General features: G+C 54.3%; 2 protein-coding genes across 3 annotated transcripts; both read left to right on the forward strand.

The window, feature by feature from the left end:
- Positions 1–358: 358 nt before the first annotated feature.
- FATE1 (fetal and adult testis expressed 1) lies at positions 359–11,003 on the forward strand. Of its 2 annotated transcripts, XM_027663177.1 has the most exons (7): positions 359–469; positions 3,111–3,338; positions 3,886–4,052; positions 4,817–4,905; positions 5,796–5,957; positions 8,310–8,388; positions 8,862–11,003. In XM_027663177.1, the coding sequence occupies exons 2-7, from the start codon at positions 3,143–3,145 to the stop codon at positions 8,991–8,993; spliced, it is 825 nt and encodes a 274-aa protein (XP_027518978.1). In that variant the 5' UTR covers positions 359–469; positions 3,111–3,142; the 3' UTR covers positions 8,994–11,003. The 2 variants fall into 2 exon arrangements, with proteins under 2 accessions (XP_027518978.1, XP_027518979.1); XM_027663178.1 differs by lacking the exon at positions 5,796–5,957.
- Positions 11,004–12,267: 1,264 nt separating this feature from the next.
- Positions 12,268–20,978, forward strand: CNGA2 (cyclic nucleotide gated channel alpha 2). The gene is made up of 7 exons (XM_027663131.1): positions 12,268–12,340; positions 13,174–13,312; positions 13,514–13,624; positions 14,151–14,321; positions 16,578–16,685; positions 17,121–17,227; positions 17,924–20,978. The coding sequence occupies exons 1-7, from the start codon at positions 12,268–12,270 to the stop codon at positions 19,345–19,347; spliced, it is 2,133 nt and encodes a 710-aa protein (XP_027518932.1). The 3' UTR covers positions 19,348–20,978.
- Positions 20,979–21,459: the final 481 nt, after the last annotated feature.

Consider the following 21,459-nt stretch of genomic DNA (forward strand, 5'->3'; position numbering starts at 1 on the left):
CGGGGGCTGCGGGGGCTGCGGGGGCTGCGGGGGCTGCGGGGGCTGCGGGGGCTGCGGGGGCTGCGGGGGCTGCGGGGGCTGCGGGCTGGGCACGTCGCGGGGGTCGCGTGTGGGTGAGGACGGGGACGTGGTGAAGGTCCTGGGTTTGCTTCTGCCCTCGGCAAGAGCAATCCCACCCCTCCGGCACACGGCTGAGCTGTCCTGGGGACAGGGGGGCACGGGGAGGGTCCGGGGGGGACACACACACCAGGATGAGGCGCAGCCCGTTAATTATCGGCTGCGGCTTTAAGCGCGGAGGGGCGGGAGGGCTGTCGGGGGGCGGGTTAATTACCGGGGGGTTGGGTCGGTCACCGGGGAGGGCTGGTCTAGTTACCGGGGGGGCCGGGCTGCCTCTGCCGGCACCGCCCCGTCCCGGCAGCGGGCGCGGCTGTTTACAGGTCCGACAAGTTGCGTTGGTCTGCGAAAAAAAGTAAGTTCCCTGCCCCGCACCGCGCTGCCCCCCTTGTCCCCCCGCAAAGCCGGTGGGTGCCGGGGCTCTGCGGGCAGCCCCGGACAGCGGGAGCCGCTGGAGCGTCCCCCGCGCCCGGGATGTCCCCCCCAGGAGGACGTGGGATCCCCCCGCGCCCGCCCCGGCCGGGTCCCCTCCCGCGTGTCCCGTGTCCCGAGCTCCTTGCCCCGCGCGGGGGTCAGAGCCCGCGGTCCCCGGAGCCCATGCCGGGGGGCAGCGGGCTCACCCCCGAGCCGGGTGACGAACCCTTTCCTCTCCCGCTGAGCCCCTCTCTGCCCCGGTGAGCCGCTCCCCGAGCCGAAGGGCAGAGCTGAGAGCGACTCCCTCCAGCACCCCATCCCGAGAGGTGGAGGGGGCGCTGGACCAGGTTGGTGCCCCGCCTGCCTTGTTTGGGGTGTCCTGGGCTGGGGAGGGACAGAGAGAGGGAGGTTGTAGAGTTTTCTTCCCCGAGGCAGGTTTTCCTGGCTTGCAGGACTTAAACCTACTCGGGCTTAGTGAGCCGGAAATCCCTGTCACTGCAAATCCAAGGAGAAGTGCCAAAGCAGAGGCTGAGCCTGTGCCGGTGAGCGGGGGGTGTGCTTGGCAAGAGCTAGAAAAAGCCCTGAAGAAAGTTAAAGGAGGAAATCCAGCCACTTAAGCATTTTGTTCTTATGGGTTTTGACAGCTATTTTTTTTTTCCTTTTCTTAATAGCTTAGTCTCTCAGAGCCTGCTTCTCACCCCCTCCCATCCCTTTGCTCCTTGGGAGCTGCAATGGTTTCACAGGTGATTAGAAAATGAACCCATCTGCCCTCTCCAGATTTACTGTTATTAATATATGCTGGTTTCCCGGAGAACAGGCTGAGAGAGCAACACAGGGTGTTCACCAAAAATGTGAAGGAGAAGCTCACAGAAGGAAGGCTGTGGGCCGTGGGCTGGGTGCCTGATGCAGGTTTCCCTTATGGGACTGACACCCCTTTGGGACCAGCCCAGGAACTGCTGTTCTGTTCTCAAGTGGGGGGTTCCTGCAAAAATCCACTTTCTTTAAGGTTTTGGGGAGAAGCGGGGGGGGGTGTCACCCACCCATGGCAGTGTTGGTGCTGGGGAAGGTGTGGGACAACCAGGGGCTGCTGGGCCCCCCCCCACTGTGTCTCCAGCAGTGCCTCTGGAGCAGACCCGATGCAGGGACAGGGATGTAGTAGTGTCAGCATGGCTGGAAGCAGGAAATCGTTGCCACTGATGCTGGGCAAATGCCTGTTTGCAATGAAAAGGTTTTTAATGACATAGGAGGAGAGAGCAGCACAAGGCAGGTGATCACTGGAAGTGCTGGTTATTGCAGGTGTGGAGCTGGTTCTGCCACCCTCCTGTACCTCGCTCTCATCCAGCTTCACCCCTTTGGCTTTGAAGAGGGAAACCTCTCCTTCCTCCAGCTATTTGGGCTGTGCTGGAGCAGGCACAGGATGGAGATTTTGACCTAGAAGCAAAGGGGGACCCTTTGGGGCATGGTGAGCTAAAAGAGTGATAGCAAGGAGGTGCAGGGGTGCTGAGCATGCATGTGGCACCTCTGGAACACCAGGGCAGCACTGGGGTCAGGCTGGGGTCTGCCAGCCTCACCAGCCCTCGCCTGGGGTTTTCTTCTTGGCTGCAGCTTTTTGAGAAAGAATGAAGAGAGCCTATACTGGGAGCCAGGAAGGTGTTTTTTGGGGCTCCTCTCCCAAAAGTGTATGTTGATTGCCCTCACTTGCATCAATTAGTGAAAGTGTTGGGACATTGTGGCCCCAGAGCACTTCCCAAAGCCCTGGGACTTGGCAAAGGGGAAACTGAGGCATTTGTGTGTCCTGAGCAGCTGCAAAGCTGCTCTGGTCCTGCTATCAGCTGCTCCCAGAAGCAGTGAGAGCTGGGGACTGTGTCCCTCCTCACTGCTGGTCCCCTTCTGGAAGGGAGCTGAGCAGGGGGACTCTGCTCCGGGCTGGGGAAGGTGATGTGTGCTTTCCTTCCCCTCTGGGAGGATGGTTCAGCATTTGGCAGCTGAGCTCAGAGTAAATTCCGTCCTATTCAGCGGGTTGGGGCACCTGAGGAGATGGGTGCTGGACTGTGGGGGGGATGGGGATGCTGCAGTGAAAGTGTGTGCAGAGAGTTTAGTGCTCAGCTTTTCCCGTGGTAACCTGGAAGCTCATCACCAAAATGTGTGTTTTGCTTTTAGAAAACCTCCTTTTTCCCTCAAAAGTATGTGAACACGAAAATGTGATCCCAGCCCTCCAAAAAATCTTTACTTCTGGATGGAAGATATTTTTTTCACTGTTTTTGAGGGTATGCTGAGCTGCTTTCCTTGCATATGTGTGCAGGGCACTTTCCTTGCTGTCAGTTGAGAGCAGTAAATGCTAAGTTCATACTTGGCTCCCAGGACACCTGCAGTGGCCCTGCAGCCTTGTCCCCACCAGCTGGGCTTTTTGGGACAGCCCCTTTTCCCTGACAGTTCCTACAGTGCCTGTCTTCTGGGTTGTTTCTGCCTGTGTTTTGGCTGTCTCATAGCACATGTGTTGTCCCTGTGCAGGTGCCAGTTTGGAAGAGCTGCCACTGTTGTCACTTTTGCTCAGCTTTCTTTCCCTCTGTGTGAAACCCCAGGGTGCTGGAGGCATCAGAGGAGATCAGCAAAGATGTGGCCACTGTGGGGACTGGACCTGAACCGAGTCCGCTGTGACCTGCACTTCACAGAAGCCATCAATCAAAGGATGCAGGTTCCCAACAGGCTGAAGGTAGCAGAGAGCTGCAGCCCTGGGGAAAAGGAGAGAGTGACAGAGGATGTCCCTCCTTCCTTTCGGATGCACATCCCTGATAGGATTTCTCTTGCAGGTAAAGTCCTGGGCTGTCTGGTTTTTGGGATGGCTGAAGGTTGGTGGGGCACTACAACATCCTAGGGAGTAGGATCCCTTTATAAAGACCCCAGTCATTTGCTTTGCAAGAGGAGAGGACAGGGGCACAAAATGCAATCAGCTTTCTTCTGGGAGGTAGAACAGGGTGGTGGAAAGGTGCTTGGGAAGAGGTGGACAAAGATAACCAACAGAAGGCAGGAGGGGTCTTAGTTCCAAAAGGTGAGGAGAAAAATATGGAGGCATCTCCCTCCACATCTCTTAGAGTTCCCTGTTGGCCTCTGGTAGGCTCCCTGCTTTGGGGTGCAGGACGTTTGACCCTGTCTTTGAAAACCAGCACTGAACCCTTGCTGTCCTGAAGCAGGGGCTGTGCCTCCCTGGGCTGTGCTGCTGCTCAGAGCTGCAGGATGAGGTTTTTGTATGTCTGATGCTACACACAGGCTTGGCTCTCCTACATGGGTGGATCTCTCTTCCCTCCTCTCCTGGGGCCATTCAGGTTGGCTTAACTCTTCTCTCTCTCCTTTCTGTAGAAATATCAGATGCCGGTTTGAGGCCGGTCCCGCTGAGCCAGCAGAGGAAGGTCCCCTCTGTTGTGGTGCACATGTCCTCGGACCCCTGTGGGCAGCCCACCCCCCTGGGGGAGCTCCCTTTCCTGCACACACCCAGCAGGTCGAGCGCCCAGAGACGCAAACGATCGGTACTGTACTGGCAGGGGCCGGGGCTGCCTCTGGTGGGGAACGGGAGCAATCCCAGCTTGGGGTTTTTCCAGAGCTCTGTTATCCCCCCAGTCAGAATTCATCTTCCAGAGTGCTGCCTCCTCCCAGGAGGTCCCAGGAGTGAGGGTGTAGGGATGGTGGGATCCCTCTCTGTCCCATAACCAGGACACACCTCTGTGCTGGGATGTTGATCCAGCCAGATCTCCTGCTGCATTTTGTGAGCAGGAGGTGGGCTGAGATAGGTGCAGTTCTCCCACAACCTTCTCCTGCTACTCTTGAAGTCCCTTTCCAATCTCTTTTTCTCCTCAAGTAAGTACAAGGCAGAGCTGGTTTATCATTGCAGTGTAAAGGGTTCTGGGGTCAGAGCTGAAAGCAGATTTTACCCTTGGGGGAAACTAATTCAAAGAGAGGTCCCTGGCATGGGCAGGCAGAAGCTTGGTTTGGCTTCTGGAGCTGTTGCTCTGCCTTCTCAAGGGCTTTCACCTCCCTGAAATTCAGGAGCTGTTCCTGGATGTGTTATGTGCAGGATTTTTGGTCTGGTTGGAGTCCAGATTAGCAGGCTCCTTGCTGGTGAGCCTCTCTCTGCTCCGAGCATGTCTCCTCACCTGCACCAGCATGAGTTCACCAGGCTGGGGCACATGTAGTGCTCCCAGCACTGAGTACCCTCCCTGTGCAGCCAGGCAGGGCACTGGGGACTGCCCTGTGCAGGTCTTTGTGCTGATGTGGTTGTGTTTGGTTCCAACAGGGCCACCACAGCAGCAGGTCCCGGCGGGACAGGATCCCAGGTGACTGTGCCCAGCTGGCCCTGCACAGCCCGGGACAGCACCATGAGTGGTGAGTATGAGCCCAGAGCCATCCAGAGTGGGTGGGGATCATCATCTCTTGCCACTGTGCTGCTTTGGAGCTCTCTGGTGTTGGTGTCCTGAGGAGGGGGGGAGGATCCAGATCAGAGCAAGGCAATGCCTGGCAGGTCCTACTCTTGCACGAGAGGAACCTGGCCTCTGGTGTCAGAGGTTTGTGCTAGGCAATGTTGGTCCCCAGGGTGACGAGCTCTCTGCTGAGATGCACATGGGACAGCATGTCCCCTCTCACAGCAGGCTGACAGTGCTGTTGGTCCTGGCCATGGGGCCAAGAGGACCTTGCTGCCCACTCTGCCTTGTCGTGGTCTCTCTGGCTCTGCCCATCTTCCTCTGGGTGCCTTGCAACGTGCTCTCTTGCTCCAGCACCAGCATGGCATTGTGCTGGGGGCAGGAGACCACTGGAAATGGGGCACCAGGGCTTAACCAGGTTTCTGCAGGGGTTGATGAAAATTGCAGAGGGTGGGTTAGGAGCAAACTTGCTTGTGAGTAGTAACATAGTGATAGTGATCCTCTGCTCATGGCCTTGGGCTCTGGAGTCTCTCCAGTGGAGGAGTTATCTTTAAGCTAATCCCAGAGCAGAGCCACCTTTCCCCCTAGAAGCTCAGGGTCGTCCTGGGTGGCATGAGAGCTGCCTTCTGCAACCCCTGTGAGAGCAGCGTGGCACACAGCCATGGCTGGCTTTGGAGGAATCAGGTGGCTGCAGGAGAGGGTTCTCCCACCCGGTGACATCGGGGTCTGGGTGCCCATGGCATTGCCCAGAGGTGCCTGGAGCTGCTGAAGGGATGAAGGGCAGTACCTGATGCCAGGCTGTGCCCTGTTGCATGAGGCCAGGGAGTAACAGGAGTGATTCTGTGTGCACCCCAGGCCGGACATGAGCCCCCTGCCTGCTCGCAGTGCCCCACTCCCCCTCCTCGCAGGGGCGGGCAGGATCTACTCCATGCAGAACATCTTCCAGACCATGTACCTCCTGGGCCAGGTGCTCTTCCACCGTGTCCAGGACTCTCTGCAAGGCCCAGTGCCATCCAGGTGACTTTGGCGTGTCCTGAGCCAACTCCCTGTCCTTCTGCAAGGCCTGGCCTTTGCCTTGCTGAGACATGAGCCAGGCACGAGCTCTGTGAGCTGTGGGCTGCACGGGGCAGGATGGTCCTGCATGGCTGCCTTGGACTCTGCTTCTTACCTGTCCTGTCTGCCAGCTCTGGGTGCACCCCACTAACCCAGCCAGGCTCCTGCTGAGCTCAACACCAGTCCCCCAGGTGCCCTGAGTGATCTAACACCCCCTGTGACATTGCTGGGAATTCTCTTCACTGCTAAGCAAGTACTAATTTTTCTGTGTGCTTTCATAGTTTGATGGAGAGAAATGTGTGAAGGGAATCCAAGTCCAGAACAGCCTGACCCAGGCCCTGTCCCTGAGAGATCCTCTCCTGCAGAGTCCCAGCACCCTTGGCTGTATTTTGGTCACTCTTAATTAGCCTTTCCACGAACTGGCAGCACTAAGTTACTCATCCCACAGCCCGTGCCCCTGGCCAGGGGGTGCTGTGCCTTTGTGCTCACTGGAGCAGGTGTGCAGTGACTTCAGTCCCTCCAGATGTGCTGGAGTAACGATCTCCACCACCCTTATCCGTGCCAGTGCAGTAAATTTAACATGTTTGAAGACATCCTTGCAGCCTTAAGGTGTCCCCACTGCTCTAAGACTGCTGAGCACCTGGGGAAACATCTAAGTACTTCCAATTCTCCTTGAGTAAAGCCTGCAGGCAGAAAGGGAGGAGAGTGAGCATCCATCATTGCATCCATCATCAGTGGCACATCCTGCCTTCCCTCCCCAGCTGGCCTCTGCTTGCCAGTGGTACAAAGTGATGTCCCTGCTTTTAAACACAGTAGGCTGAGGCTGTCTTCAAACTCTGTTTAATTTCTTAATGAAATCTGGGCACGCCAGCAGATCTGGTTAGTGACTACATAAAGCCTTCTCTCTCCTCCCATCAGCAGTGGAGGACATTTATGCCATGGTAGCCTGGGTGACTCCCAGGCCTTTCTCCAGGTCTCGGTCTCCCTTTGAAATCAGCCACCTTCAAACACCTCTTCTTGGTACTTTTGTATCTCTTCAGATGCAGGCAAGATCCCTCCGATATGTCAACTTTGTGCCTCTGTGCAAAAATAAAAATAAATTTAAAAAGACTGTGCTGACTTGTTTGTCCTCAAATTTTAGTAAAGAAAAGTCTGGTCTCAAACAGAGACTGGAATATTTGCCTGCCAGTGACCTCTTGAAGGGTATGAGTCATCAGAAGGTAATTTCTAGTTTCTATTCTAAAGGTCGTTCACCTGTATCAACTGGGATTTTGAGTCAAAAGCTGCAGGATGTGTCCTTTTTCCATGGTTCTGTGCTGGGGGAAATTGTATTTGCTTTCTGTTGTGACTGGCATTTTACACTGCAGCTGCATTATATGGAGGTATTATCTCACAAATGTATTTTCAGTCAGAGATTTGCTGAATCTCCACATGCTCAGCTGCCTTGTCTTCAGTGAGATCAACATGTTTCACACAGGAATAAACACCCTCTCCTCCCCAGGGTCTCCAAGGAGCAGGGTTAGATGCTTGTTAAGCCCTGTGGGATCAGTGAGTGCCTGTGTTTTGCTGGTGCATGGGGGAGTTTTGGTTATAGAACAGCTGATTTTGGGCTAGCCTGTGGTGACAGGGGCGATAGACTGAACATGGCAATTTTGATTTTTCTCACTGTCGGATCTACTTTGGTTTGTGGCTCAGTGCTGTAGACCCTGCAGTGAGGCTGTATCCCCAGGGAATCCCAGTACAGCAGCTAATCCCAGGGGCAGCCCCTGTGTTTTCAGGAGTGAATGTTTGGGTTGCTTATGTTTCAAGTTGCAGGTGAACTTTGCTATAAGAGCAAGAAGTGATAGTTCCCTCCACCTGTGGGATCCTCACCTGCTGCTGTAAATGAAATCATCCCTCCATTTTGGCCCTGTCACACGTATTTACCTATCTGGCTTTAAGATCCAACCCTCAGTGAATTCCTGGGACTGTTAGAGAATGGATGCTTGGTAGATAAGTTTTCTCTCTGTTGGACTTCTAAAGAAATACAAGCATGTGTGTTCCCTGTTACCTGTCATGGCATGTACTGTGTGTTTTCTTGTGATCCCTTTGGGTGCATGGTGGAGGGATATAAATATGCTTGGTGGGGGTTAAGAAGAGATGAGTAGATGCTGTGCAGGTGCTGTTTCCTTTCTCCTGGTGCTGCATCCAGGCAGCACAGCCTGGGCACACACACTCTGCCTGCATGACCTGGCTCCCTGTGGCAGTGCTTGTGGTGGGACAGCTGCACCCCTTGAGCAGTGCTGATCCACCTGCACCTCTCTTTTCCTTTCCCAGCTCCCAGGAGGCTGGTCCAGCCACAGAGAGCACCTTGGAGGAGGTCGGGGTGTCTGAGGTGGCAGCCATGAGAAAGCAGGTGAGACTGGGGGGGGAAGGGGCTGCAGATGTTTCCTGGGAAAGCCATGGGAGGGAGGGTGGGTGAGGAGACTCCAGGGGTCTGTTGCTCAGTCCTGATGGGCTGGTGCTGTCATGCTTGTCCTACTTAAGGGAGAAGCAGGAGAGGACTTGCACGTGTGTTGACCCATTGAGCTCCTACCCTCAGGGGCTGTAGGGCTGCTGGAGGCAGACAGACCCCTCTGTCTGCAGGTAGGGAGAGGGGCTCAGATACTCTTCTGATGGGAAGGACCTTTTCCTGAAGCATCTGCTGCAGACCTGAGGCACTGCTGCCAATTCTCTCTCACAAAGATAGCTCTCTCTTTAGAAAAGGAGGACCTGAAGAAGTCAGCAGCTCCCATCCCTCCATCCTGTGCTGTCCCGTGCCTCTGGGGTGCAGCCAGTGTGTTGTGCTTTGCTGCAGGGCTGACTCTGGCCCCACTGCTTCCCTTGCAGCTGGCGAGGATCTCGGGGAGGCTCCGTGTTCTGGAGGAGCAGTGCCACGCCTGGCAACAGAAGGAGGCCCTGGTCTACTCTGTGATGATCTCTGCCTGCCTCATCAACACGTGGCTCTGGCTGAGAAGATGACTGCCCATGCCTGACCTCCCTGCTCCCCCAGGCAGGGAGAGGATCCTTTCTCGTGTACTTGCCAGCAGTAAAACTACATGTTTGTCCTTAACTCGACCTGCTTTTTGCACTGTGGGCCCTTGAGGATCCGTGTCCTTTAGGCCTTGATGGCAATGAAGGTGCCATCCCTCTCTAGCACCAGAGGTGGGTGAGGGAGATGCTGAAGCTGGACCTCGTGCTCCAGCAAGTGGAGGTGGTGCTGGGGCCATGGGGTCCAGGGATTATGGCCCAGCAGGTGCAGTCCCAGGCATTGTGTACATTAGCAGGCACCCTGTGTGTTCAGTGGGGTCAGTGCCTTTGTAGGAAGCTGCTGTGAAAAGCTGAGGCCTTCAAAAGAAATCAGTGGATGGCACAGGAGGTGTCTGTTCTGTGCAAAGTGAGACCCTCTGGCCCTTGGGCTGTTTACCAGGGGAGTCACAAACCCAGGGTGTTGGTGTTGTGGACATGGGGCCCTCTTACAGTTGTAGCATGTGGTTCTACAGCCCAATCCCCTCACCACACCCCATCTTGGATAACTCAGCTCTGACCCCATAAATGTTCTCAGCCAACTGCTGTGGTCTGCTCCTCATCTTCTGTAGAGTGACTGAGTGTTTCTAAACTGCTTTTGGGCTTTCTTTTCCTTGCAAAACTGCTGTTTGGTGGCGGTAGCACTCTCAGGTCTCCTGTGCCACAGCCCCTGCTCTGGGAGGGATGGAGGTGGAGGAGCCAGGAGCTCCCATCCTTGCAGCTGCTGCTGTGCCACCACCCCTGTCAGCTCCCATCTTGCTGGAGGCAGTTCAGCAGTGGGTTTGCAGATGTTCAGATCCAGGGTGACTGTGAGAGCATTGCTGACATCTGGGCTTACCCAGGAGCTTGGCTCTTTCCCAAGGAGATTTACATGGGAAAATCCCCGTGGTGACTCTATGGATTATAAGACCTTGTACCAGCAGTGATAGCCCCAGACAGGTCATGGAAAATCACCCATTAGCAGCAGGAGGTATTTTTTGGGTTTCCAGTGCTGAGGGGAGGATCTCTCCTGGGTCTGCTGCCAAGCTGTAACTTCAGCAATGGTGCAAGAACACAGGTGAAGGAGATTCCTGACCCGGATGCTCTTTAGCTGTAAACGAGCCCAGTTCAACAGCTTTGCTGTTTCTTTCCTTCTGTGGAGTTCAGTAACACTTGGATCTGAGGTGACTTTGAGATGCTTCTGGTCGCTCATCCAGCACATCTGCTGGAGTTGTGCCTGCAGGCTCTGGGGACAGGTTTTAGCAAGGCTTAACAGGACCTGTCTGTGCCACCTATAAGTAATTATTGCTGGATCCACAGGTCATCCAGATGTCCCAATAGCTTATTTACAGACACGGATGCTTGGCTGCTTTCTGCTTGAAACTGCATCAAGCATCTGTGACTGTAAATCTGGCAGCTGGACACTGACTAATAAATAACTGTCCCACAAGTAATTGCAGGTCTGAACCTGTGGCTGATTGCTGAGCTGAGGAGAGTGCTGGGATTTATTGCAGAGGAGAGCCAGGATGGTGTGGTGGGCTTGGCATGTGGGGGTATGTAAGGGACAGGAGCACTGGTGGCTCAGGGATGTGGTCAGGGTCACCAGAGGACCTTACACAGCAGGTATATTATATAAGGGGGCTACTTCTGTGTGAATCATGTCAGGAAATTAGGTAATTTTTTGGTCTGGTTTCTCTTCTTTGAGAGGTGCAAACGTGTTTGGAAGACGCTTGAGTTTGGATTTGTTTTTTTTTTTTAAGCTGTATTTTAGGGTGAGAAGGACTGACCCTTTGTGAAGGCACACCTTCAAAGTATGGCTTGAAGATGTTTGGAGGAGAGGTGGTCAAACTATATGTGTTCTCACAGGCTAATTACTGGCAGACTGTGGAGAGATACAGTATGACTTTTATGTAAGGCATAAATTCTGCTGTAAATCTGGAAATACTGACCACAAAATGCATGTTTTAATAAACTCTGTGTTCTGGATGTGTTTCTTTTACCAGCCATGGAGTCTGATTCTGGTATTCCCTTGGCAGCAGGACTGTGACCTGGTCCTGGATGTCTCAGCCCCTGCTGCCCTGACTGGGGGGAGGGATCTGGAGAAGAGCCTCTGGTTAACGCTCTCCCTGTTGGGATGTGAGGCTTTTGTTTCCTTTCTTTCTTCCTTGCCTTCTCCTCCTGGCTGTGTCCCAGGGCAGCACACGTGGCAGGGCTGGGTGTCTCCAAGGGTCAGAGCCACAGTGACGTGCACAGCAAATAAAATGTCTTGTGCAAGATGATGCTCGAGGGAGCTGTGAGGGAGCAGCTCCTGGAGTTCTCATGTTCCTTTCGAAGGCAGCTGCAGGCAGGGAGCAAAAGGAGAGTTGGAAGGTGGGCATGTGTTGCTGCCAGTGCTCCTGGTGAGCACTGTCTCCAGTGCTGGGGTCTGTGACGTGGGGACAAGAGCAGGGGGATGTGGCCCTTGCTGCTGGGTGCTCACCCAGGAACCTCCCAGTGCTGCCAGCAGCCCTGGCCAAGGCTGAGAAGTTGTTTCTGCCTTTGGACTCCCTGCTGTCTGAGTGTTCAGTGAGATCAGAACCAGTGGAATTTAAGGCTTTGAAGGGGAAAGGTAAAGCTTTGATAGCAAAGGGAGAAGTGACTCCCAGTGCTGGTGCTTTCAGATCAGCCCTGCACAAGGTGCAGGACTCCATGTGCAGGTCAGGGACGGATCCAGCCTTGGCCACTGCAAGTGGTTAGATCCTGGAGGAAGGGGGTAAAAATTAACCCCTTCCTTATTGCCTTGGGGATGCAAAGTTTTTGCTAACTGGTTATTAGAATGGCTTTTTTGAGCAAAATAATAGGGCAGAAATTGGTGAAAGATGTGTTTCATGATCACCTTCAAACTCTGCAGCTCCCTTAGAGGGGACTCCAGAGCAGCACTTTTGGTCTCCTGCTCCCTGAGCATGAGAAGAGGTAAGTGCATGTGAGGGGGTTAAAATGTGGCTGCTTCTGCCCATTTTCCATCAAAGCAGTAGCTGTGGCACAGCCTCCAAAGCAGGGAAATAGCCACCGTCTTTGTTTTTCCTTGGGGCAGAGGGCTGGGAGGGGAGCAGGAGCAGACACAGGCTGCCCGGGAAGCATCCCAGGTGCCATCCCCTCCTGTGGCAGGACCTGAGCCCTTCTGGGGTCTGCCGGCTGTGCCTGTCCCGGGGTGGGCAGTGACCCTTCACCAAGGTTTGCTGAGGACTCGGGAGTCACTGGGCTGCTCAGGATGGCTGCGACCTCCAACCAGGCTCTGCCCTGGGAGTTGTCTGGGGTCCCTCCGGCCACCGAGGAGGTGACGGGTGCGGGGAGAGGGGAACACGCTGGTAGGCGAACGGAGCATCTCCGAGCGCAGCACATTCCCCTCCTCCCCCTTCGTCCCCAGACACAAAGCTGCTGTTAACTCCCCTGAAGCGCTCAGGGCGCCCGGGATGCTCAGGGGACGGGTGTGCTGGAGCGATGGGAGCCGCGCCCGTGCGTGTGCGCACCTTCCCCGTGCACAGCCGGGGCCGCGCTGCCACCGCCGGGGTGCTGCCCAGCCACCTCTCCTGCCTCTCTGCCCGGGCGGGATTGCGGGCAGCCCTGGCTTGGCTTTGCAGGACAACGCGTGTTTTAAAAGGCTGATCGCTGCCGAGGCAGCCCGGGACGCTCCCGGGAAGGGATGCTCCCCTGCCACCCCTGCTAGCCCGGCGGAGGCAGCAGCGCAGTGTTGAAGGCTTCGGGGGACTCCAGGACAGTAAGTGGACAGTGGTGACCTCGCGGCAGTGGCACTGCTGCCCCAGGGAGGTGAGGAACGGGAGGGGTAGGGAAGGAGAGACAAAGAAAGGGAGGGGGAGTCAAGGAAGGGAAGGGAATGAAAGGCACGGGAGTGGTGGGGTAGGCAAAAAAGGGAGGGGAAGGCAGGGCAAGGCAAGGCAAGGGGAGGAGGAGTCAGGGAAAACAAGGCAAGGAAAGGGATGGATAGGCAAGGCAAGGGAAGGGGTAATAAAGGCAAGGCAAGTAAAGGAAAGGCATGGGGAGGGGTAGGCAAGGCAAGGGAGGGGAGGGAATGCAAGGCAAGGGCAGACTAGGGAATGCAAGGGCTCAAACCACATGATGTCCTGCACGTCTCATGTCTGTTTTCTGTTTTTTGCAGGTGCCTGTGATATCTTCACAGTGGTGATGACAGCAAAGAGTAATGGCTTGCAGAGCTCAGCAGCCAACCACCACCCCGGCCCACCCACCCACACCCGAGCAGAGGGGGACATGGAGGGGACAGGGCCCAGCACCAGGAGGTCAGGCTGGTCCCTGCTGTGGTGGAGGGAGGCAGTGGTGGGACAGGGGAGGGGGAGGCCAGCTTGGCATGCCTGCTGAGACCTGGCACGGGCAGGGCTGCGATGCCCAACCCCTGCTGCCAGCTCCCTGCAGTTCCCCTGGCTGTGGCAGGTGCCATGATGGCACAGTGTTGGTTGTGACACCCCTTTTCCCCACTGCAGGACCTGCTCAACCCAGGATGACACCTCCTCAGAGCTGTGGAGAGGAGCTCCCCTGGATGGGGAGGAGCAGACAGCTGCCTCTGCTTTCCGAGGCCAGGGAGCCTTGGCCAGGTACCTGTGTGTGCCACTGGCCCGGGGTGAGCCTGAGCCTCTTATGCATGGCTTTCCCACTGGGGCCTTGCAGGGGGTCAGGATCCCCTTCTGCTGTGGCATTCATGGGATGCAGGGACCAGTGTCTGTGAATGCTGCTCCTTGTGCCTCACTGGTCATGGAGAGGGTTGTGGCACGGGATGGTTTCACCCCCACTGGGGCCCCAGGAGGGTTCAGGGGCTCCTTTCCCTTGCAGGCAGCCCCCCTCTGCCCCAGTCACCCACAGATTCCTCAATTTCTTGTGGAAATGGCATCAGGATTGGGGGAGAAACTGTGGAATTCTACCAGGGTGGTCCCTCTTGCTTGTATATTTATGGTCCCACATCATCACTACAAGGGGGAAAAAGAAGGTTTTGGGCTTGAGAGGGAGCTGTGAGAGTTTTGTTCTCTGTAGCCCCCCCTGATGGGGGGCCTTGATGGCTCTCAAGCTTTTGCTTTCTCCTTGCTCTGTAGAGAACCCCTGACTCTGCCTCTCTCCCCTGCCCAGGATAGCCCGGCTGGTGCTGGTGCTGAGGGACTGGGCCAACAGGAGCTTGCACGAGGAGCAGCAGAGGCCAGACCCCTTCCTGGAGCGCTTCCAAGGCCCTGAGCTCCCGACAGTGACTGCAGGTGGTGGTGATGAACCAGAGGATGAGGAGGCTGAGAAGTTAAACAACAAGTAGGGTCCCTTTGCTGTGGTCCCAGCCCTCCTCGGCTGGAGCAGCTGTCCGTGGTGCTCAGGGGCTCCCAGTGGTCGTGGCTGATGGAGGTGGATGGGGATGGGAAAGGGGGAGGTGGGAGGCAGGGTGGGAAGGGTCCTTCCTGCCCTTTCCAGCCCCTGTCTTGGCTGCCAGCCTGGCTTTGCTGGGCTGTTTTGCTGGCACAGAGGACCTGGTGGTCTGTCCCTGTGGGAAAGACTTGGCATGTGGAGTCTTCTGTCCTCTGGTCCATGCCCTGGTAGGAAACACACCTGGCATGGCTTGTGACAGGTAGCAGACCTCCCCAGTTGCAGAGCAGTTCCACATTAGGGTTGTGCTGGACACCAGCCCAGGGGTGTGGGGTCTCCACCCTACAACCACAGCAATCCCACCCAGGAGCCACAGGCACGTGGGATTTGCCAGTCTCATCCATCATCTGCAGGATGAAAGGAGATGAAGGGAATGTGTTTGCTGCCCGGGCCTTCCCCCCCAAAGAACAGCTTTGTGAAAAGGCTCTTTCAAATCCAGCCCTTTCATCTCCTCAGCTCACAGTCCTGGTGAAAAGCAATAACCTGGCTTTTCTTCTGCTGACTAATTAGAGGGCAAAGCTCATGGACTACTCTGGACCCCACCATTATACATGGTAATTAAACCACCAAGAAATAATTGTTTTCTGCAGGAGAAAAATATCTGGGTCTTTACCAGTAATGGGAGAAAAAAACCATTCTGCCCTGTGAGGTTGAGGGGAGTTTGTTAATAACCAGGAGGAGCTGAAGTGTGAAAGGGCTGCTCAGTGCCAGTGAGCCCTGGGGATGAGATGGGAACTTCTGCAGTTTTCTAGGACTTCAGCTCCAAAGTAAGAAAAGCCCCCGATGTGGTAACCCCAAATGTGAGCTGCTGTTCATGGCTGTAGCAGGCTCCACAGTTGCAGGCCTGAGTGCAAAGCCTTTGGGAAGAGGCAGATGATTATTTCCTCTTCCTGGGCTAACCCTGAGCCTGGTTTTCCAGCCCTGGCTCCGCTGTCAGCATAATGTCAGTGACTTTGGCCACCTCTCATGGGCAGCACTGGTGATTTAAAGCTGAGATTGCATCAGCACTGTTATTGAGGTTATTAGAGCTTGTGGGTGCTACAACTGGCCAGGCTGGCTGCAGGTGCTTCCCCCCTACCAGTGCTGTATGTCCTAGGGAGCAGAGTCCCTTTCTCAATACCCCAAATATTTAAGTCACACTTTCTTGGCAAAAAAAAAGCACTTTTAATGGGGAGACTGGACCACCTGCTTGTCTGTGGCTGTATGGAGGCTGAATGTGAAGGACCACTGCTGGTCCCCACGCTCCAGGCACTGTGGGTGCTGCTGCCTGTGCTACTGGGGAAGGAGACTTCAAGGCAGAGGTTTTGCCTTTGAAGCTGTCAGAAGCCACGGGGTGGGCACGGGAAATCTTTTGGCAAGTGGGCTGTTTCTTTCCTGTCACTGGAGGGAGTTTTGCTTGTTCAAAAGCTGGAAGGGAGGGAAGGAGGGAGGGGGGACAGGATGTTTTGCCCTGCCAGGCTGCAGCAGCTAAGCCTATCAGCCCAGCCACAGAGTTTCTCTTCCCCGGCTTCTCCAGTGAGATCTGGCAACTGGAGCACACACATCTTATCTGCAAGTCCCAAGACGAGCAGGATCAAACACTTGGGAGCAGTTCAAAGGCTGGAGCCAGGGCTGTGCAGACTGCAGGCACCGTGGTGGCAGCCTCACCATGCCAGCTGCCCCCAGGGCTGCTGCTCTGGACCTTGGGCATCCCCTCCTGGTGCTGCCACTGATCTGCAGCACACTTTCCTTCCTGCTATAATTAATCTTCTTTTAAGATCTGTCTGGCACCAGTTCATACCTCATCTGGGAGAGGCAATGTCATGTCACAAGAAGTTTTCTGATCACCCTCTCCTGTACATCTGTTCCTGGTTTTGCCACTGGGGTGCTGTGTCATGTAGGATGCCTGTTTTGCCTTACAGTTTCCTCTTCTGGTACATTACTGAGTCCAGATTTAGGGATAAAGGAGCTTAAACAGTGCTGGACATTTTTGTTCAGCACTGCTGGGATCAGTTTGAGCTTATAGACTGGCATTCAAGCTGCAGCAATGTTTGAGCCAGTGTAGTGCGAAGGATGAAGGATGTGGCTCAGATGGTTCCTTCCAAACCTGTTTTCTATCTTTAGCCTTTTATTCATACATTGCCAGCTCTGGCCTCTCTCTGCTTCCAGGAGGAAATGGCAGTTCTTTGTGGTGGACCCTGCTGGGGACTGGTATTACCGTTGGCTGGCTGTGATTGCAGTTCCTGTCCTCTATAACTGGTGCTTGCTCGTAGCCAGGTGAGCTGGGGGGCCCTGCCTTCCCTAAGCCTCCTGTTCCACCTGGTTGTAGTGGCTCAACCAGGATCAGACAACTGACACTGGTGGTGCTGGGGCTGGTGGGAACCTAAAGGAAAGGGACCCTCCACTATCACTGCGAGTTGTGCTGTGCAAAGGCAGAGCCTCCATCCTCTGGCCCTGGTTGGAAAGGACCATGATTTCAGGATAAAGCTACAACTTGCATTTGGGAAGTGGTTTCAAGACGTTGCTTTACCTGCATCATGGGAGGGCAGATTTTTCAGAGAAGGGAGTTTTAATTTCCAGAAGAGGAGTGGCCAGCAGCCAAGCTCTGTTGCGGAGTTAGGCGCCTCAGAATCAGCCTACATTCAGCTGTAATAATTAGAGATAATATGGAGATTTTTTGGTCTGGCACCCTGTTTTATGACCTTCCTCCAGGGCTTGCTTCACTGACCTGCAAGAGGCCTACGTTGTCCTCTGGCTGGTGTTAGATTACATCTCAGATGCTCTCTACATTGGGGACACAGTGATCCGCCTGCGCACAGGTAAGCACAGGTAACTCATGGCGTCCTGGATTGTGAGTGCTTTGCTTTAATCCCATAAAAGTGGAGATGGGCTGCAAGGGAGAGGCCTAATCTACAGTTCTGTTAGAGGAAGTGTTTTGTCTACCTTGGCACTCACTAGTACGAAGCAGTCTCCAGAGAAAGAATCTAATTAAAAGATCTGAGAAATGGAGTAAGTTTCAGAATGAAGGATTAATCATCCCAGCTTTCAGCTTCACCTTTGAATAATTGTACAAAATTACCTGCATTACTATTAGTATTCAGGCATGGTTGGAAGGTCTGTATCTCTGATTTTGCATCAGTTCAGCTAATGAATTATCTACATGGAAAAGTGGTAGAATTTAATGTTCTCGGAATGCGGTTGTTGGCTGTACGTTTTCTGTCAGAACTGCAATAATTCATGATCTGGAGGATGGAAATCTTTGTCCCCATTTCTTCATGGCAACAGACTGAAACCCTGAGTGATATCTTCAGGTGGCTTTTGACAGATGAAGGGCTTTGGTGATAGCAAATCTTGTAAACTGAGTAGAGCAGGTGGAACTGGTAATATTTGGATGACCCTGTGTATTCATGCACACAAGTGCGTGACATAACCATAAACTGTTGCTCAAGTGCTTACAAAACACACAGAAGAGTCAAACATAAGCCAAGATAATCATATCATTTGCTTCTCTTTAGGGTTTTTGGAACAGGGCCTTCTGGTTAAGGACCTGAAGAAGCTACGGGATAACTACATCCACACCCTACAGTTCAAGCTGGATGTTGTCTCTGTCCTGCCCACAGACCTGGCATACTTTGCAGTGGGATTGCACTGCCCTGAATTACGTTTCAACAGGTTGCTGCACTTCTCCCGTATGTTTGAGTTCTTTGATAGGACTGAGACCAGAACCAGCCACCCCAACATCTTCCGCATCAGCAACTTGGTTCTTTACATCCTGGTCATCATCCACTGGAATGCATGCATTTATTATGCCATCTCCAAGGCCATAGGCTTTGGAGAGGACACCTGGGTCTATCCCAATGTCACAGACCCCGAATATGGGCATCTGACCCGGGGGTATGTCTACTGTCTTTACTGGTCTACGTTGACTTTGACCACCATCGGAGAGACCCCTCCCCCTGTGCGGGATGAGGAATATCTCTTTGTGATCTTCGACTTCCTCGTCGGGGTCCTCATCTTTGCCACCATTGTGGGGAATGTGGGATCCATGATATCCAACATGAATGCCACCAGGGCAGAGTTCCAGGCAAAAATTGACTCCATCAAGCACTACATGCAGTTCCGCAAGGTGAGCAAAGACTTGGAAACCAAAGTCATCAAGTGGTTTGACTACCTGTGGACCAACCAGAAGGCAGTGGACGAACGGGAGGTCCTCAAAAACCTCCCTGATAAGTTAAGGGCAGAGATTGCCATCAACGTTCACCTGGAGACACTGAAGAAGGTGAGGATTTTCCAGGACTGTGAGGCAGGACTACTGGTGGAGCTGGTGCTGAAGCTTCACCCTCAGGTGTTCAGCCCAGGGGATTACGTTTGCCGGAAAGGTGACATTGGGAAAGAGATGTACATCATCAAGGAGGGGAAGCTGGCTGTGGTGGCGGATGATGGAACCACACAGTATGCTCTGCTCACTGCAGGAGGCTGCTTTGGTGAGATCAGCATCCTCAACATCAAAGGGAGCAAAATGGGCAACAGGCGCACGGCCAACATCCGTAGCTTGGGCTACTCTGATCTCTTCTGCCTGTCAAAGGAAGATCTTATGGAAGCAGTCACAGAGTATCCTGATGCCAGAAAGATTTTGGAGGAGCGTGGCCGGGAGATACTGATCAAGGAAGGGCTGCTGGATGAGTCAGCTGCAGAGGAAAGTGCAGAAGGGAAGAGCATGGAGGAGAAGCTGGACAGGGTGGCCTCAAGCCTGGACACACTGCACAGCCGCTTTGGCCGGCTCCTGACAGAGTACAGTGATGCCCAGATGAAGCTCAAGCAGCGCATCACTGCCCTGGAGTCCAAGATGAGGCAGCAGGAACTGGAGGACTTCTTCTCTGATAGCTCAGACAGTCTACTTGAGGATGAGGAGAAAGCTTCACCTGGTGGGATGCACTGACGGGGAGCAGGAGTGAGATGTGTGATGTCTGCCTTGCACTGAGGCAGTGTTTGCTCTTTCACAAGGCAGATCCTGTGGCTGCCTTGCCAAGGGCTTCTCTCAGGTCCTTAGTATTGCTGCTGCCACTGCCTTGATGGCAGCACCTGACATGGCTCCAAATCAGGAGGTTGTCCTGGCTCCTCCTCCATCCTGTCCCTTTTCTCGTTGCCTTGATCTGAGACCTTGGACTTGGGTCACTAAAATGAGGAGAATGGTTAATGCCACAGATGACATTTCCTTCCAGCTCCTCCAAAAGGTCTGTGCCCACCAACCCTCCTTCCTTGTGTTTGCCTTAATAGAAGGTGGGACATGAACCTGGCATGGAGAGACCAAAACACAAGCCAGATATTTACAAATGCTTTTTGTGTTCAGCCTTTATAACTCACTTTTGGTAATTAGTCCCCACGGAGTGTCTGTGAACGCCCAGTCTGCACCGAGAGACTCCTTACCTTCAAGATACCAAAACTCAGCTGAGACAGGCCAAACTGTACCTCCTATATCTGCAAAAGGAGAGGATTTCTGGGTCACTGTCACTGCCCAGTTCATCACCACCCATGCTGAGGCTGGAAACTGAGCTGGCAGGGCCTGCAGCTGCTGCCTCCTGATGCCTCTCTTTTTCTTCTTCTCTATTTGGTGCAGGTGGTTTGGTACCCAGAGCACTGCACCTTCCTGAGGATGCTGTTGCCAAGCCCTCCCACTGCAGAGCCAGTGGGATTCCCATTTGGGCTGTGGATGTCTTGGATGACAAGTGCAATACCGAGGTACAGGGCTGGTTGTGCTACGTGCAGGAGGAAGACACAGACTGTCTTTCTCCTCTCTCTGATGACAGCCAGATGTGCCAGGAAGGGTTTGACTGAAATGACATGTTTTTAAGGAACAGAGCCGAGGTGGGAGCCAACTGTGCCCATATTTGCTTTGCTGTGGGTAGCTCAGAGAGAGCACAGAACACATTTATTTTCTTAGGCAGGAGGTTTTCTTGTACTCAGCGGGAATTTTGGGGCTTTGCACACCAGTTGCCTCCTGGAGGAGAAATGAGTGGCAGAGCCACAGGGACACGTGTGAGGGTGGAAACGTGGCACCACTGTGTGTGCCAGCAAAGCCCTGCTGCAGCCCTGTGGGCTCCACGGTGTGAGCAGCTTGATGGTGAGGGGTGCAGTGCAGGAACAGCCCCAAAAACCTGCAAGCAGCAGCAACTTCAGCACAAGCAGCAGTACCACCCATACCTCGGGGTACTGGGCAGATGCTGGAACTGGAGGATGCAACCTCTTTTCTTGCTTCTGACCCATGTGTTGGCATGTGGGGCACCCATTTGGCATCTGTGGGGTGGGCTAGGGCTGGTTTCCAACAGGAGAACGTTTGGTGGAGAAGAAGATTCATGTGCTGGGTCAAATCAAGCTGAGAGTTCGGCTAAAATAATGGGATGGCACACAGGGAAGCATCAACTCAGAAAGGTTGATAGTGGAAAACAGGTTATTTCCTTTGTCCTTTCTTTTGCCTCCAACGAGAGATTGCCTCTCTTCATTTCATATGAACATTTTCCATTTAAAAACAATGGCCTTGCTTTTTTGGGATTGGTGGGGTAGGAACGGTTCTGTTATGAAAATTAGAATTTGGAGTACGATAAGAAGGTATTTTTTTGTCATCTCTAAATTAAATTGTAGATTTTCTGTTTGGATGATTTTTTTTTTCCCTTTACATTTATTACCAAGACCCTTTTCATTGAACTCGAGGTGGTTTCAGTCCTGCTTTTCCGTACAACGGCACGAGCCCTGGCTCCCCGCTTCCCCCTTTCCTGTGAGTTGTCGCCCCTGAGTTTGCCGCTGGCTCTTTGCGGAGCCCACCAGGACCCCCCGCTCCTCCCGCACCCCCAGCCCAGCGCTGCGGGGCTCAGGGGCGGCAGCGACCGGCAGAGAGCGCTGCGGGCCACGGAACCGCCGCGTTCGTGCGGGGTCCTCGGGATGTGCGGGGTCCTCCTGGTGGAATCCCCTGTGCGGGGTCCTGCGGGTGCGCGGGACCCTCCGGGTGGGATCCCCTGTGCGGGACCCTCGGGGTATGCGGGACCCTCCGGGTGTG

The sequence above is a fragment of the Corapipo altera genome, unplaced genomic scaffold (assembly GCF_003945725.1).
Source record: "Corapipo altera isolate COAL_440 unplaced genomic scaffold, ASM394572v1 107b, whole genome shotgun sequence".
NCBI lineage: Eukaryota > Metazoa > Chordata > Aves > Passeriformes > Pipridae > Corapipo > Corapipo altera.

What these genes read in the sequence shown, in the direction of transcription:
- FATE1 (XM_027663177.1), top strand. Translation starts at nt 3,143, where the DNA reads ATGTGGCCACTGTGGGGACTGGACCTGAACCGAGTCCGCTGTGACCTG. An exon ending in CAAGGCCCAGTGCCATCCAG is followed by an intron (nt 5,958 to 8,309) that starts GTGACTTTGGCG and finishes TTCCTTTCCCAG; the next exon opens with CTCCCAGGAGGCTGGTCCAG. An exon ending in TGGCAGCCATGAGAAAGCAG is followed by an intron (nt 8,389 to 8,861) that starts GTGAGACTGGGG and finishes CTTCCCTTGCAG; the next exon opens with CTGGCGAGGATCTCGGGGAG.
- CNGA2 (XM_027663131.1), top strand. Translation starts at nt 12,268, where the DNA reads ATGGCTGCGACCTCCAACCAGGCTCTGCCCTGGGAGTTGTCTGGGGTC. An exon ending in TGGTGCTTGCTCGTAGCCAG is followed by an intron (nt 16,686 to 17,120) that starts GTGAGCTGGGGG and finishes ACCTTCCTCCAG; the next exon opens with GGCTTGCTTCACTGACCTGC. An exon ending in AGTGATCCGCCTGCGCACAG is followed by an intron (nt 17,228 to 17,923) that starts GTAAGCACAGGT and finishes GCTTCTCTTTAG; the next exon opens with GGTTTTTGGAACAGGGCCTT.